The 17,771-nt window shown below is 28.2% G+C and overlaps 4 protein-coding genes across 4 annotated transcripts; 3 read left to right on the top strand and 1 right to left on the bottom strand.

The window, feature by feature from the left end:
- Positions 1-440: 440 nt before the first annotated feature.
- AdoMetDC/ODC (S-adenosylmethionine decarboxylase/ornithine decarboxylase, putative) lies at positions 441-4,802 on the top strand (the record flags this gene model as incomplete). Its single annotated transcript, XM_029005649.1, has 1 exon — positions 441-4,802. The coding sequence occupies one exon, from the start codon at positions 441-443 to the stop codon at positions 4,800-4,802; it is 4,362 nt and encodes a 1,453-aa protein (XP_028862217.1).
- Positions 4,803-6,586: 1,784 nt separating this feature from the next.
- On the bottom strand, positions 6,587-8,125 carry PmUG01_10044200 (conserved Plasmodium protein, unknown function; the record flags this gene model as incomplete). The annotated part of the gene is made up of 1 exon (XM_029005648.1): positions 6,587-8,125. One exon carries the CDS (start codon positions 8,123-8,125, stop codon positions 6,587-6,589), a length of 1,539 nt encoding a protein of 512 aa, XP_028862216.1.
- A 775-nt stretch (positions 8,126-8,900) lies between these two features.
- On the top strand, positions 8,901-13,613 carry PmUG01_10044100 (RNA polymerase II-associated protein 1, putative; the record flags this gene model as incomplete). Its single annotated transcript, XM_029005647.1, has 1 exon — positions 8,901-13,613. The coding sequence occupies one exon, from the start codon at positions 8,901-8,903 to the stop codon at positions 13,611-13,613; it is 4,713 nt and encodes a 1,570-aa protein (XP_028862215.1).
- A 1,688-nt stretch (positions 13,614-15,301) lies between these two features.
- Positions 15,302-17,146, top strand: LRR1 (leucine-rich repeat protein, putative; the record flags this gene model as incomplete). The annotated part of the gene is made up of 4 exons (XM_029005646.1): positions 15,302-15,421; positions 15,878-16,008; positions 16,186-16,285; positions 16,565-17,146. The coding sequence occupies 4 exons, from the start codon at positions 15,302-15,304 to the stop codon at positions 17,144-17,146; spliced, it is 933 nt and encodes a 310-aa protein (XP_028862214.1).
- Positions 17,147-17,771: the final 625 nt, after the last annotated feature.

Here is a 17,771-nt window from a genome sequence, read left to right as displayed (position 1 = left end):
TGCTATATATACAGCCTCCCCCTTTTCTCCTTCGCACCATATGTACAATTTTTTCATCAGATTTAAAAATTCTATTATTAATCAAATGTAATAAAATAGCCTTTATTAAAGGAGAGTGATTATTCATAATTCGTAGTCAACAGTTATAGGACAACATTATTTTTTCTAATAATAGACATACATATATATATATATATATACCATTTCCCCCATATTTTATCGCAAAAGTTAACACATTTTATATATATTATCGACAAATAAGCATCTTTGAAGAGCGCCTGTGGCGATTGATTGTGTATTTATATATATATATATATATATATATATATTCGAAGTGGACCCCTCGAGGAGATATATACTGCCCCTTAGTGCGCACCTACCTATATATTATCCATCCCCAGAACCCTAAAGCATTAGCACCCCACTCCACACGAGCAAAAATGAGCTCAGCATTCGAAGGAATCGAAAAGAGAGTTGTCGTTAAATTGAGGAAGGAATTTTTTTCAGACAACAAAATAACATCACTTTTGGATGTACCCAGGAAATTGTGGGAAGATAAGTTAAAACTTATTGGTTGTAGTATTATTTCTGAAATTGAAGAAGATATTAATTTGCCCCGAGATGAAAGATGTAGAGTATACTTACTCTCAGAAAGTTCGTTATTTATATATAATGATACGGTTTTTATCAAAACATGTGGAAAGACTAAAGTATTGTTTTTTATTCCCTTTTTAGTTGATTTGTTGATATATAAGATTAAGAATAAATACGTTTTAGATAAGGATTGCTTGTATGATGAATCGTTTATTAAAAATAAAGACTTAACAGAAATAACAGATTTTATAAAAAATAGTTTTGAGTATTCATTCTTTACACATATGAATTATCAAAACGTAACAAATGATGGTTATTATGAACAAGAGTATCCGCACAAATCGATTGAAGATGAAAAGAACTTTTTTCAATTTTTTTTTAAAAAGATCGAATTTTCCAATACCCCATTATCAATGAATAGGGCACACTATATTTTCTTTGCACAAGTTAGTAGTAATAAGAGCGATGGAAGAGGAGGAAGCAGTAGCAGCAATGGAAGTGCCAGTTATTATAGTAGTAATGGCGTTAATGCACACCCCGCAGCTACCAATTACAAGTTTTGCTCGGAAATACATCTGTTCGGTATTGCCAAGTACAGAGAGATGAAGCATTTTCATGAGTTATATTTGAACGAAGACTCACTGAATATTTTTTCCAAGAATATTGATAGTGCAATAAAAACCTATGATGAAAATGAAAAAGTGGAAATATGTAGTAGTGACTATTCATTGGAATGGACAGAGAATTCGTCCAAAAGTACGACAAATACAAATAATGTTTACAAAGACGGAACACAGTTACTCACCATTACAGATGAAGTTATATCACCCTATACTGAGAAGAAAAGTGTATTTTCAAGTGACATCTCGTTTTCATCTAGATTATTAGAATCGAGTGAAAAGATATTGGATGAAGCAATGACAAGTTGTGAGGATATGGTTTCTTTAAGATATGACGAAGATTATTTGAACACCAATTGTAATAGAAGAAACAATAATAGTACAACCTGTAGTAGTGTCTATGATGAAGGAAAAAGTAGTACCATCTTGTCGAGTGAAACGAAAGATCAGTTCAGACAGAATGCACTTGATTCTATCTCTCAACATAATATAGACGCTGGAAATAAAATGACGAAGAAGGAAATCGTATCCGGAACAGAAGTAAAAAGAGAGAATGCGTATTTAAATGAGTTATACTTTGCACAATATTCCAGCTGTAGAGATGCAGGAACGACATTGATACATTCCAACCAAAGTTATAACAATTATAACATTGATCTGAGAAATACATATACAAGTTTGAACAATAAGTATTCCGTTGATAGTTGTTTGAAGAATGGAGGAGTATGTATGGAATTATCATCTCCATCGTTCATTAGTAATGCAAATAATACGAATAGTAATAATTACAGGAGTTCGGAATATCATGGGTCCAATTTCTGTGTGAAGAAGATAGACACCAATATATATGAATGTAAAAATGTACAAAATAAGGAAAGGTGTTTATATAATGAGTTTTACTTTACCCCATGTGGTTATTCTTGTAATGTGGTTCATAAGAATAATTACTTTTGTGTACATTACTCGCCTGAAGATTTGGTATCCTATGTGTCCATTGAAGTATCATGCAACATAAAATTTGACACGTTTATGAATTTTATGAACAATCAGTTGAATTTTTACAATGGCAAGTTTATGTGCATCATTAACTACTCTTATTATCCGGATGATTGTAGGGCATATTGCAACCCGTTAACGATAGGGAGTGTTCATAATAGCATCAATGTTAGCAGTGTTAGCAATGGGATCAGTAGGCTGGGCAAAGGAGATCAACTAACGTATGGATACACTGCATACAATAACGCGGAAATTTATCAAATAAACAAAAAGTTAACGAAAAACTTAATCATAAACAATAATCAGTATTATTCACTAATCGCACTGAAGCAGAAATCCGTTGGCTTTCTCAAAATTCAGTATTTTGTCTACGAACTTAAAAATATGAATGAGGAAAAAACGACGAACATTTTATTTCCTTGCGGAATTATTAGTAGTAGTGGCAGTAAAAAACATGTGGGGAATAATTTCAGTATCACTCCATTAAGTTCTAATGTAGTCAATGACATGTACAAGTATAGTTACATATTTTGTAAACAGAACAAAGTAATGATAGTAGACATCCCATCGGATAGTAACACAAGCAATAGCAATAGTGCAAACGGATTAAGAAATGTTTCAAATGATTTACTCATCTTGGAAAATGCGGAAAATATAGAAAAGGAGCATAAGGATAGTAGTTCATATGACGAGCAAAAGAAGAAGGGTGCAGAAATAAGAAGAGGTAGAAGTAGTGTAGGTGCTAGGAATTATTCTAAGGGGACGAACAATACTGTAGTTGAGGGGAATGAAGAAGAGGGAGAAAGAGAAAGGGAAGGCGAAAGAAGAAAACTGAATGACGACAAAGAGGAGGGGGAAAATGGTTCAGATGTGAAAGCGCAGAAGGACGAAGCGGGCACATGCATAGAAACAAAGCACAAAGAAGAAATGAGGAATTATTATAAAAAGAATAAAATCGAAATGTTTACACTAAGTAAGATATTAAGTGAAAATATTGACACATCGGTTGTGTGCATTAATGTACAAAAAATTCTTGCACAATATATACGTTTTAAGAAAAATTTGCCGAGTGTTACACCATTTTATTCTGTGAAGAGCAATAATGACGAAATCGTATTAAAATTTTTATATGGATTAAATTGCAATTTTGATTGTGCTTCAGTAGGAGAGATTAAGAAGTTAATAGCAATATTTCCAAACATAGAAAGGAACAGAATTATCTATGCAAATACTATTAAAAGTGTTAACTCGTTAATATATGCAAAGAATGAGAATGTTAATCTGTGCACATTTGACAATATAGAAGAATTAAAAAAAATATTGAAACATCATCCCAAATGTTCCTTACTTTTACGTATTAATGTAGATTTCAAGAATTATAAATCATATATGTCTTCTAAGTATGGTGCGAATGAATATGAATGGGGGAATATTTTACAATTCGGTAAAGAAAACAATTTAAATATTATTGGTGTGTCATTTCATGTAGGTAGTAATACGAAAAATTTGTTTGATTACTGTCAAGCTATTAAATTGTCCAGAGATGTATGGAATATTAGCAAAACTATTGGCTATGAATTTGAAATATTAAATTTAGGTGGAGGATATCCAGAGGAGTTAGAATATGATAGTGCAAAAACGCATGAAAAAAGAAACTATTGTACTCTGAATGAAGAAGAATTAAAAAAAGATATTATGAACTTCTTGAATGAAAAATCAGTTGTTAAAACGAAATATAATTTTTACAATTTTGAAAAAATCGCCTTAGCTATTAATATGTCTATTGAACATTATTATAAAGATATAAAGAATAAACTCAGAATAATTTGTGAACCTGGTAGGTATATGGTTGCGTCTTCATCCACGCTAGCTGTTAAAGTAATCGGGAAAAGGCATCCAACTTTTAAGGGTATTATGTTAAAAGATCTAAGGGATGAGGATATTCTTAATTTTTCCAAAGGACCAAACAACGGGGACATTGAAGTAACAAATAATGCTGGGGAAGAGGAGCAGGCAAAACAAGATGATAGGGTAAAGAGTGAAAAGGGAGATGCAAGCGAAGATACATCTGTTGGTACAAGTATAGATACATCTGCAAGTGCCAGAAGTAATGACGAGAAAACTGAGGATGAACTGTTAATGTTATCCCATGCAAATATCGGTAATAATTTTAGTAGTAGTAATTCGAAATTAGGCAATATTACAAATATTAAGAAAGAGGTTGTTAATATTAATAACAATAGATATAATTATTATTCGTATTATGTAAGTGATAGTATTTATGGTTGTTTTAGTGGTATAATATTTGATGAATATAATAGAACACCCGTATATGTAATTAAAAATAAAAATTATTCAAATAATTCCATATTAAGTTCACCATTGTATTTAGCAAACATATTTGGGCAGTCTTGTGATGGACTAGATATGATTAATTCAATTACATATTTACCTGAATGTGATATTAATGACTGGATTATTTATGAATATGCAGGAGCCTATACTTTTGTTAGCTCATCTGATTTTAACGGATTTGCCAAATGTCAAAAGATATATATCTTTCCCAAGAACGAATTCCCCTTTTTAAAATGAGAACATATAATACATACATGCATGCGTAAATACATACATATACATATACCTCACCCTTCACACGCTCACACGAACATACAAAGGTACAACAAGAAAGAACTCATTTTTCATTTGTGACCTTATATATGATATGTAAATGTATGTACGGGGGGGGGTACCATTATACAGAGGGCGCATGGCTCTGTATGACGATCCGATTGTATGTAATTATTTTCAGATTACATGTTCAAGTGAGGTTTTTCAAAGGGGGGAAAAAAGCACAGTAGGTGTAGTTACAACATGAAAAGAAATGGGAGAAATAAAAATAAGCATAAATTGGGAAGTATACAAATTAGAGAAGCAAAGAAGTATTAAAACTGTACAAGCTAAAATATATAAAAATTGTGTAAGCCAAAAAATTCAAAAATTGTATATGTAAAAAAAATATAAAAATTATATAACCAAAAAATTCAAAAATTGTATATGTAAAAAAAATATAAAAATTATATAACCAAAAAATTCAAAAATTGTATATGTAAAAAAAATATAAAAATTATATAACCAAAAAAATATATAAATTGTATAAGTAAAAATGCACAAAAAATAATCGAACCAAAGCGCAAAATGCGTCATATATGTTACAAAACATCAGCGTTCATAGGAACATTTATGAATTTGTTGATATTTACAAGTTTAGGCTTTTTATTATGTCTATCTTTATTTTTTATATATAATAATTAAAAAAGATTAAAATAACAGTAGAATAGGTTATCTTTTTACTTCATTTTGTTTTTTTATTTTGTTTTGTCAAATCCTTTTTTTTTTTTTTTTCTTTTATATTTATATTTGAGCATTTCGACATAAAATGTGTGCAATAATTTTAAGAAATACAATATTGTAAAAGAAATGGAAGCAAAAAAAATAAAAAAAATCTCATATATATATATATATATATATATATATAATATAAATTACTATGTTATGTATAATTGTTTTAATTTTTAAAAATATTGGCGTTGTTCGTTTTTATGAATTAGATACACCATTTTAAACTGTTATAAAATGTATGTATTATATACATATATAAACGTATGTATATATAGTGACTGAAATGCGTAAAACATTTAACGTATTATTACATACTGAATACCCAGTTGTGCCATTTTGAATTTTTTATTGTTGTCTGAATAATATAAATAAGCATTTAACGGTAAGAAGCTTTCAATAAATAACAATATGAAGCCTAAAAAATGATAAACAAATAATTAATAATAAAATGACTCCATATATATATATATATATATATGCATATATGCATATGTATACTTAAAAATTTTTTATAATACCCTTTTGTAATTAATCTTTTTTTTTTTCTTATTTTATTATAATATTGTGTTATATTTTTTAATTTCAACTGCATATGCTTTTTTAATTAAATGCAAAATAAACAATTCAAACAATCTCAGCGCTGTCAATTATTTTTTAAAATGAATTATTTCCAAAAAATGTAAAGCGATTTAGCATAATTATATTTTAAGAGCATGCGTGAAACTACTTCAACAAAAAAAAAAAAAAAAAAAAAAAAAAACAGGTGTTAATGCATATAAAATAAAGTAAAACAGTTAAATTAAATATTAAAAAAAAATAGCACTACAGAAAAGAAAAAAAGGTGTTGTAATTTTAACGGCCATGTGGCATATTAAGGAGAATACTTTTTCTTTTTCTTTCGTTTTATTTGTTCCTTTTATTGCTTTTATTTTGTTCCATTTGTCCGCTTTTTATTTTTACGTATATTTGGCACACTCCTATACTTGCGCTGGAAGGGCTTTATTTTTTATTCTTTTTGGTCTTTGGCGTAGCTTAAAATTGCAATATCTTGAGTTGGAATGTGTATTTTTTTTTCTCTCTGTTTTTTTTTCAAAACTTAAATTAATTCTTCTTTGTTTTTCTGTTATGTTATCATGTTCTTTAAGTTGTACATAATAGTCCTCCTTATTAAAATAGTCCTTTGTATTTTCAACAATATTATCTTGAGCATTTAACTTGGTATAATTTTCATCATTGCTACATTTATCATATATAATGGAATTGCCATTATTATGGTCAGCTATGTGATGATCATCGTTATAGGAAGCGTTAGAATTCACGCTACTTCTTATAACGGCCTGATCTGCAAGGGGGTCTGATGTGAATACGTACTTCCTTCCTTTTTGATAAGACACAGCCCTAACCATCTTATCTCGATTGACTGCTAATCCTCCTCTGCTTATTACAAATCTGTAAATTGCCTTTTCAATAAAATCGTAATTCCCAACCTCTTTTTCTTTCATTAATTCATACAATTTTATAAGCTGATAAGACAAAGGTCTTTTGGCTGATTTTGATGGATATTCATAGACATGAGTAGCACACCATTTGCTTAAGGCTAATAAATAGTTGTTACTAATATAATTTTTTGAAATTAAATAATTTAAACAAATAAAAGGATCATCAAGTTGATTCACATCCTTTTCATTTTTAAATTCATTAATTCTTGTTAAGAATTCTTTAATTAAATCCTTTTCATATAATTCCCAACTATATGTTAATAATTTTATTTTTTTTATATGATCAAATATTTCCTGAACAGTTAATAATTTTAATTCTTTTAATTGTTTTTCATCCACTACATAATAAAATACCTCATCATTTATATCTAACGCTCTTAAACAACCAACAATGGAACATAAATGAAGATAATCAAAAAGATTAATATTTTTAATTATAGATTTACATAACGTTTTTATTAAATCTTTGTTTACTATTTTTAAGTTGGCAAAACATGTTAACATGTCCACATATTCCTCTGGATATAATTTTGAGCAATATTTTATAATTGAATGAAATACTTGTATAAATAATATTCGAGGAAAAATATTAGCTTTACAATATAAATTTATTAACAGTATAAAATGTCTAGGCTCTAAATGATTTATTTGTTTTATAAAAACATCTGAGAAACTCTTATATAAATGTCTGTCCAGAATATTCATTTTTTCGAAGGATGACAACAATAATAAAGCATCAAAATACTTAAACTCATTGCATTTTTCAATGGCATTTCTTGATATTTCACTCCATATAATAACATCATTAATTTTTTTAACACAGCAATTTTCAGAAAGTACCCGAAGTTCTTGACTTTTTAAATTTCTTATATTATTATAATTATTTTCCAAAATTATTTTATGAACATAATCATTACTTTGTGTACAAAAAAAAGAACCAAATATACTTTGCGCATATTTTTTCTTACTATTGCAAATTACTCCACTTAGTGGAAGTAGCTTTACGTATTTAATCATTTTACATATTAAAATAGTGGTGGGACGGTGAGGACGAAGTATAACGTTATACGCTCAAACTGCCGCAAAAGTTCATATAATCATAAACAAGCAGAAATAGTTACACTCATTTGAGCGTGTGTTATTTTTATCTGTTCAATTTTTTTCCGTCGTATGGCAAAAAATGTTAAAAAAAAAATAAAAAAAAAAAAAATATAAAATATAATATAACATAATATAATGAACTAAAGCAGTAAAAATCGAAAGCGCAAAATATTAAAAGGACACTTAAAAAAAAAATGCGAGTAATATGCCCAGTTTTTAATAAGTTTCTATATATATGTACAGATTATTCGTGCATCCGCTTTTAACTGCATATGTTCCCCCATGTTCAACGAAAAACAGGCCTAACAGCATTTAAACCTCCCTGAAATTGCTCTTTCTGTTGACATGTACAGGTAAAAATGATGGCCCCTTCTTCTCTCCTTTGGACTTCATAGTGTAGATTTTTTTTAACAATCCAAAATTGTAAGCATAGCAGTTCGAACAATTTGAATAATGGAGAAAAAAGTAAAAGAAAAAATAAAAAGAAAAAATAAAAAGAAACAAATTAATTGAAGCAAAATTAATGTTTCAACATTAGTGTTGTAAAATAAATGAAGCAAAATTAATGACACAAAATAAATAAAGCAAATTAAAGGGAAAAAAAAATTTCGACATGTGAAAAAATATGCAAAGTTACATTCATCATACACTAATAATATGAGAAATTTCTTTTGTTCTTTTTGTTATTATCATGGATGATTCAACAGATCATTTACAAGATAAACTAAGAAAGGAAAGGACAAATAATCAGTTAATTGTAAATCAATGCAATTTTGATATAATTGAAAAATATGTAGATTCCTCGAGTGAAGCTGAAAAAACAGATGAATACCTGAAAGAAGGAAACAACAATAATCAAAATGACGAAACATGGAAATACAAGCCGCGCTCAAGTTGTATTGACGCAAATACGCGTAAGTTAAATACGAATAAGTTCAGTACGAACAAGCTGTATAATAACACATTGAATTATAACAAGACAGTCTCTCAGCATAACGCTAGCTTTCCCCCAGCTTTGCACAGGAGCAAATTGAACTTACAAAAGGATAACTTAGATGAAAAGCTAGACTTGCGAAGAATTTATGAAAGCATAAATAACTCTCCTGAAGGATATGTTAATGATATAAAAAAAGAATGTAACGATGAGACGATTCATCCAAATTTAGTAAACACATGTAGCATTGAAAGTACGAATAATGAAGAGAAAAGGAATACACATGCTAAAAAAATTAAACGGGTCGAAGAAGAACAAGGTAATGATATGAATGTACAGAATAAATACAACATAACATTTCAGTTAAACAAAAATGAGTTAGCCAAACTGCAATGGACAAATCCTGTAAATGATGATGAAGTAAGAGAAATAAAAAATTTGAAGGAAGTAAAACTACATGAAATACGTTTTGATTTTTCAGGAATATTAAGAATTCAAATAAATGAACACTTATTCAATGAAAAAAAAAAAAAAAAAATTTTTAACAATTTTGATGGTTTGTATCATCACAATGAAGAACCATTAAATAGTGGATATACATTTCCTGAAATTTTATTTTTATGTCAAAGTTCATATAGTAATCAAGTGTGCATATCACTAAAAATTCTTAAAAATATTTTTATTAATTTACATTTAAAAGTAATTTATGTCACTGAAAAGAAACTCATGCATTTGTTAAATGACTATGATGATATAAAAAACAAATACTGCTTTGGTTTTACCTTTAGAAGATTTGTAAATTATTTAAACAATGATTTAAATATATTCAAAAAATTACTCTCTTTGCTCAATTTTCATAATAACAAAAATGTAGAAATTAACTGTATTCACTGTTTGGCTAGCTATTCTTTCCCAAATAATGTCTCTACTTTAACACAGAATGTAATATTTGATCAAAGCAAAGAAGAACGTTCTTCTAACTTAAAATTTTATATTGATTATGAATTGTTTTGTATTTACGACTTCCTTAGCGATAGCAGCTTCCTTTTTGAAGGTTACAATATGTTTTTTTATTCCAGCAAAAAGGAAAAAAATCGCATGAACAGTACAGGTAAGAGGGGAAAAAAAGAGTTTGAAAGGGGGAAAGAACAGGAGATCGAAAAAACGGAGAGTGACAAAACGGAGAGTGACAAAACGGAGAGTGACAAAACGGAGAGTGACAAAACGGGGAGTGATCAAAAGGAGAGTTATGAAACGGAGAAAAATGAGGACAAAGTTGCGGGGGAACAGGATGCAAATAGGTACGTCCACACAAATAAGGCAAATTCTACCATCATTAAAGACGGAAAAGTTAACAAGTTTATAAACTTTATTAGTAAATATAAAGAAAATGAACTGTTCAGAAAAAACGAAAAAGATGATGAAAAAACAATAAAGAGGAGTAATAGGAACAAAAATGAAAAAAAAATGAACAAAGCAGACAAGAATGATACAGATGTTTATTTGAACTATGAGATAGTGGCTAACTTGGAAAGAATAAATAAATCTGTTGATGATCCTTTAAAAAGAAAACAGATAAACTTTAAAATAATAAGTTTATATAAATCTAAAAGTTACAAGTATAGTGAAATTCTGAACAGTTTAAGTAATGTGTTGTTAACCAATTTTGGAATAGTTGAAATAGAAAATAGTTGTGTGTGTCTTTTGATTGGACTGTTGGTTATGAACAAACAACAAATGAATATACTGAAATGCTCGACGTTAGTAAAAAATTTAGAAAAAATTTATCAGTCGAAAATTATAGGTAGTGAGTTAAACAATGAAAGATTAAAAAGAGAAAATAAAAAGACAGACAAGAATATTGATTATGTGGATATAAATTTTACGTACAATTTAATAACATTAATAAGATATATTATTATTTATAATTATGATAAGAAAATTTTAGAAAAATTTGATGTATTATCCTTTTTAATATTTTTTAAAACACTTCCTTTTAATAAAGAAAAAAAAAATAAAGAAATATATTTTTTTTTAGCTTGTGAAACATTGAAAGTATTTCGACTTTTATTATACTGTAATATATATATAGAATCAGTAGACTACTTTCACGATTTAATTAATGAAATTAGTAAGGAAAACATAAAAAATAATGTAATATATAAAAAGTTTTTGTCTCAGGCATATTTATACATAGCTACCTACAATATCATTTGCACTGATCTTGAGCTATCTGGCTTTATATATTTGACTAAAATTGTTAGAACACTGAAGATTCAGCTGTGGAATGTTTTTTGTATGGATTATGGTGAAACGGAAACCAGTGCACACAATTCGAAGTACAAAAGGAAAGAAGAAATAACAGCAAATGCAACAACAGCAAATGCAACAAAGAATAAATTAGACTTGACCTTTAATCATCTGTGTGACTTAGAACTGATATATCAATGCTGCTGTTATTTGTACTCCTTTTTTTTTTCGGTTAAAAGAAAAATATATATCTATAGAGAAGAAAGCATGAGCGCCGATCATACTGTTAGTCAGTTGGCGAATCTTGTTGAGCAGTTAATACACGCCATAATAAAGGAGTTTATTAATTTTTTGAATATGTATAGAAATGTGGATACTAACAAATGTAATAAAATTACTAGTGATGTAAGTAATAACACAAGTAGTAGCATAATTAATGACATGATTAATCGAACAAGGGAATGTCCTTTTCCGTTCTGTTTCATTATTTATAGTAAGGATGTCGACTTACACTTTTTTTTTATTATGTACATACAAATTTTAAATATCCTTTTATGTGTTACTTTGGAGCTATATTATATTTATTATGAAAAAGAAAAAAAGGATATCACCTGTGTTGAACGTTTGTTTGCCATCTTTAGCCAGGACTCTTTTAGTTGTGTTAGAAGAAACATTTTTGAAATAGAAAATGTTCTAGACTCATACAACACCCTTTTACCGCTTTCTTATCTGTTTTATAACCTCTACAGAATTGTAAATGCTTCCATCGAAAATTCTTGCTGCGAAAATGCTTCCATCGAAAATTCTTGCAGTGAAAATGCTTCCATTGGTCATACTTACACAAACAACACTAATAGAACACATTTTGAATTACTGATCCACTCTCTCTGCTTCTGTTCGTCTGTTCCCCTTAGCTCTTTTTGTCTCAAGGAAATTGTAAGCGAATGCGATACTGTCAAATTTTATGCGAAAACTGTAAAAAATGGTAATGTATTTTTTGGAAAAAATTCTGAACAGTGCAGGAAAAATGAGAATGATCAAAAGGAAGATTATTTGGCCGATGTTGAGGGGGGAACAAAGACGATTTATACAAGTACCTGTGATGATAATTCTTTTCACGTAAAGTATGATACAAATGAAGAACAAAAGAATAGAATAGTGAACGAAGGGAAAATGATAAGTAACTATGATAGTCTTGGCATTTCAACATGTATATTGCTATTTTTACAAAAATATATAGAAGGGAAGTTTTTAATATATCATAGTAAAAAAAATATATTCTTGTTACTTTTGAAAAATATTTTTAAACAGTGTAGTAAACCAATAAATGATGTCACAAAGGATGAAGAGTTAATAATTCGTGGAGTATTAAAATTTTTTTTGAATAATTATATAATCAAATTTTTTTCTGAACATATGAACATGTCAACTTTTTTGAAATATTTCATTCAACTTTTTCTTGTTAATAATTATAAATTAACTGGAGACTATCTAAGTGAGGAGTTAAGTATATACACAGATCTCGTGCACATAGCACAGGAGTACATATTTAATCGAATAGCATGCCTAGAAATGACTGAAAAGCAAGGAGGTATGTGCGAAGATGATATAGTATACCTACAAAATATACAACAAATTATTGACGATTTTATTAAAAATGAAGCAGTTGAGCAACGTGAAAAAGTACAAGCAACACAAACGTATAATAATCATCATATGATAAACATTTTTGAAAAAAACAAAAAAAATATTTATTCCAGTGTAAGGCAAAACAAATTGGATATTAGCAAAAGTTTATCTGTATTAGTATGTGAAAAAGTCATAGAATGTTTTAAGAAAGGCTACTTTTTTAACCCTTTACTTTTAGCAATTTTATTTTTTTTCTCTTCCGTTTCATTTCCACCTGAATGTAGAAGAGTCTTTTTTAATGATCATGAATTAATAAAAATTTTATCAAAAAATGTTTTTATTTATTTTTTTGACAATAGGAATTATGTAATATTTACTACGTCTACATATTACGGGAAGAAGGAAGAAAATTACCTTATCGACTTGACTTCTTTATTTCCTTCTGTTCTTTCATTTATTCTAGACCTGAAAAAGGATGAAATACTAGGGGTGGATATAAATTTAGAAAATTATTTTAAAAGCATTCAATCAGTTTATTCGCATACCAGCTTAATGCATTTTTTATTTTATACAAAAAGCAGAATGATATAATGTAAAAGGTGGGGGATGAAAAAAAAAAAAAAAAAAAAAAAAAAAAAATTGTGGAAAATATTTTGTAAACTGTATTTTGTTGAGCCATCTGTTAATATAATTCATTGTCGTGTTTTGAATATATGATAATCATTATTTTTACCCCTTTTTTTTTTTTTTTTTTTTTTTTTTTATGTATATAATGAGTATAATTCTATACGTGTAGACAAGCAAATCTTGCGAACGTTTCTTTGCTCAACTTGTAGCATAAGTTTGTCCCCCTATGCAAACTTTCAAAAAGGAAACACGAAAGTGTAAAAAGGGTGAAGTGAACAAAAAGTATAAAAAGGTTAAAGAAATTAAAAGATGGCATATACTTTTATATTATCTCATGTATTATTAATTTTTTATCTAATTCTTAATACTGTCACCATTTGTTGATGTTTTTATGTTTGCACATTATACCTTATGTTTACAAGAGGGAACAACCATGTGCAGACACATAACGCGTAGCATTATACACAGCTTTTACGTACTTGTATATAAACATTTTGTATTATCAGATCAATTTTCTTCGTGTACCAAAAAACTGTTTGCTTAAATTATATTGAAGGGGGTTTAAATATATATTTATGTATTTATACGTACATATATACATTTACTACGTATATGAGCATATCTGACCCTTCCCATTTGTATTTTCTGTCCTGCAGGGGATAACCCTTTATTTTATTTTTTTGTTTTCTCCCCATCATATTTGTATGCCTATGTGTATGTATACATATGTATTTTAAAGTGAACTGCCATCATTTTTCATCATCGATTTTTTATTTTTAAAAATAATGCTCATACTTTTTTATTATATATAGCATTCATAAAGTGATGTGCCTCTTCTTTTTAATGTTGTGGAACGGTCTCTAACTGCATGCTTAATTTTAATGTTAACACCTCAAAAAAAAAAAAAAAAAAAAAAGATAAGAAAAGAAAAGAAAAGATAAGAAAATAAAATGAAAAAAATAATAAAAATTATGTATTATGTATCACTTCTCCTAGTTTTATTTTTAAAACACTTTTTTCGACTTAATTTACATAATTAAAATTACTGAAATAAATAAAAGAGAAACACATAAATACAAAGTATAGATGTGTTTACATAACTAGTATAGAGTTAAAGAGAATGCAGAATGAATTAAATATTTTACAATTTTAAAATTATAGAATTTAGTCTTATTCCCCATATGAATAATGCATGGATTATAAATACTTAACAGAAAAAAAGAAAGAAAAAAAAAAAAAAATAAATAAAACTATAATTTTTTCTCAGTAACAAATTAATAATTTGATTTGAAAGAGAAGTAAAATAAAAAAATAAAAATATATATAAATAAATAGTTAATTAATCGAATAAATAAAGAAGTACTAAAAAGTATCGAAACGCAAAAAGGGGGAAAATAAACTGTAATATAAAGCAACGCTACATTTGCATTGTCCATTGTGAGAAAGATAAAACAAAACTCCATCGTTCCTTTAGCCTTGTCAGTACATGTATATAGTAAATATATGCACGTGTTCATGCTTGTATGTATGTATATACATATACATATATATATAAATATATATATATATATATATATATATATATATATATATATATATGTGCTCGCTTAAATTAACAAGGCAGGACGTGACAAACAGGTATAGTGTAGTTCATGGCAACCTACAACGTTTTGGGGGAAATAACTACAATTGACGAAGATGAAACCATAATATCTTATCAATATTCAAGAATTAAAAAAATAGAAAATGTGGAAAAATGTAGAAAGTTAAAAGTTAGTCTTTTATATATTTTAACTTTTTTCTTTCTTTTTTTTTTTTTTTTTTTTTTCACACGCGTTATATAATTATTTTATCGATATGTGTGTTTGGACTGATGTGTATTGTCATTTGGCTTACGAACACAACAGGGGCGAGACAAATCAGAAGTATTATAGACATACATCAGCCTATATTTCAATCCATGCATATGTCCATATGTGCACATTTACATTTTACGTGAAAAAGTGCACATGCCACACTAATGAACAGTGCACCACGTGGATATCTTTGCTTTCATTTTGTTTTCTTCACTAATGGGCACCTCGATATATATATATATATATATATATATATATACATGTAGCTTCTTTTTTTTTTTTGTCGTTTTTATTTCTTCATTTTATTATTTTATTTTTTCCTTTCATCTACTTTTTCCACTCTCCTTTTTTCTTCCCCCCTTTTTCGTTCAGACCCTGCAGCTCATATCTAACTGTATTGAAAAAATAGAAAACCTAGACAACAATTTGGAACTTGAACATTTAGAATTATATGAAAACATGATTAAAAAAATAGAAAACATATCAATGTTAGTAAAGTTAAGGTAAATTGTAACACATTCATTTTTTACACAGACTAGTAGTGCTTATACAATGCACCCCTTGAAGCGCACTATATGTCTTTTCCGTTTGATCGTGCATATGTATGTACGTGTTTATACTTCCATATATATGTATGTGTAACTATGTACCTTCTCTCATATATACATATACCTCTTCAGGGTGTTAGACCTCTCTTTCAACAAGATAAAAATAATTGAAAATTTAGAAACTCTTGTAAACCTGGAAGAGTTATACCTATCTAGTAACAAAATTACAAAGGTAAAAAAGTGGTATGAGTGAACATATTTTCGTTAAACGTATGTCTACTTTTTAACTGTTCCAAATGAAAAGCTTAATTTTTATTTGCGCATGCGCAAAATATATATATATTTATATATATATATGTATACTTATGAGTTTGTATTGGGTATATTTGTTTACGTGTATATATACCTGTATATGTACATACCTACGTGCCCATCGATGTGTAACTGTAAAGCATCCCCTCACACACACACACCCACATATACGTGTGCGCTTCTTCCCCTGTGAGAACAGATCGAAAACTTGCACAATTGTAAAAAGCTGAAGCTATTAGAATTAGGTTATAATAAAATTAGAAAAATAGAAAACCTAGAAAACTTGACAAATTTAGAAGAATTGTGGCTAGGAAAAAATAAAATAGAAGAATTAGACTTACCACATTTACCAAAATTAAAAAAATTAAGTTTACAGCATAATAGACTAACCAGTTGGTCTGATAAATCCATTAAGAACATCTTACACATCAATGAGTTATACTTGAGTTATAACAAACTAAATTCCATTTTAGACAGAATAAAAGATTTAAAATATTTAAAAGTACTAGACTTATCATATAACGAAATTGATGATATAGTAATATGTTCAGAGTTAAAATCATTAGAAGAGTTATGGTTAAATAATAATAATATTAACAATATAGAAATGATTGAACAGTTAAGGAAAAATGAAAACCTTCAAACATTGTATTTAGAGAAAAATCAAATCCAGGATATGTTAAAAGAAAGTTATAGGAATAAAGTAATAAGTATTCTTCCCCAGTTGAAACAGTTGGACGCTCTGCTTATTGCACCCATAAAGGTAACGCAAGCTGAGTAGGATATGAAGATACACTTAGGGCGATGCAGGTGGTAGAGGAGGTAACAGCGATAAGTATATTGATAGTGGTCAGGGTGGCTAGAATGGCAAGCTCTGTGAAAACGGAAAGGAATATAAGCGGATGCACAGAAAAACAGCAAAAATGGAATGAACATATTACAGTATACTATGCCTTTTGCGCCTCAACTAGTACCGCTTTTTTTTTTTTTTTTCCCCATCTCATGTATCATTATGCGCTAACATCTTACTTATGAAAGGTAAACCCCGTAATACACAGGAAAGCTTAAATTTGTGTGGTTTATATAAGTCCATAAAAATATTACTAAAAAATGATGGCGTTAAAATTCAATAAAGGACAGGAAAAAAAATAAATATAATAAATGTTATTTCGCTATGGAAGAAGGGGGCATAACTCAGTGCGCTTTACTTTTAAAGCAGTTTTATACTTACGTTTTTCAGTACGCAAACGCTTGTGCATGTTCATATATATATATATATATATATATATATATATATATATATATATATATATATACGTATGCAAGTACGTATGTATGCTCATGTATATATATACTTATGGATCCCCGCCGATTAAAGTTTCCTATGTTCTCATAAGACCAGTTTT

This window comes from Plasmodium malariae (assembly GCF_900090045.1).
Source record: "Plasmodium malariae genome assembly, chromosome: 10".
Lineage (NCBI taxonomy): Eukaryota > Apicomplexa > Aconoidasida > Haemosporida > Plasmodiidae > Plasmodium > Plasmodium malariae.
This window is presented reverse-complemented; position numbering and strand designations above follow the sequence as displayed.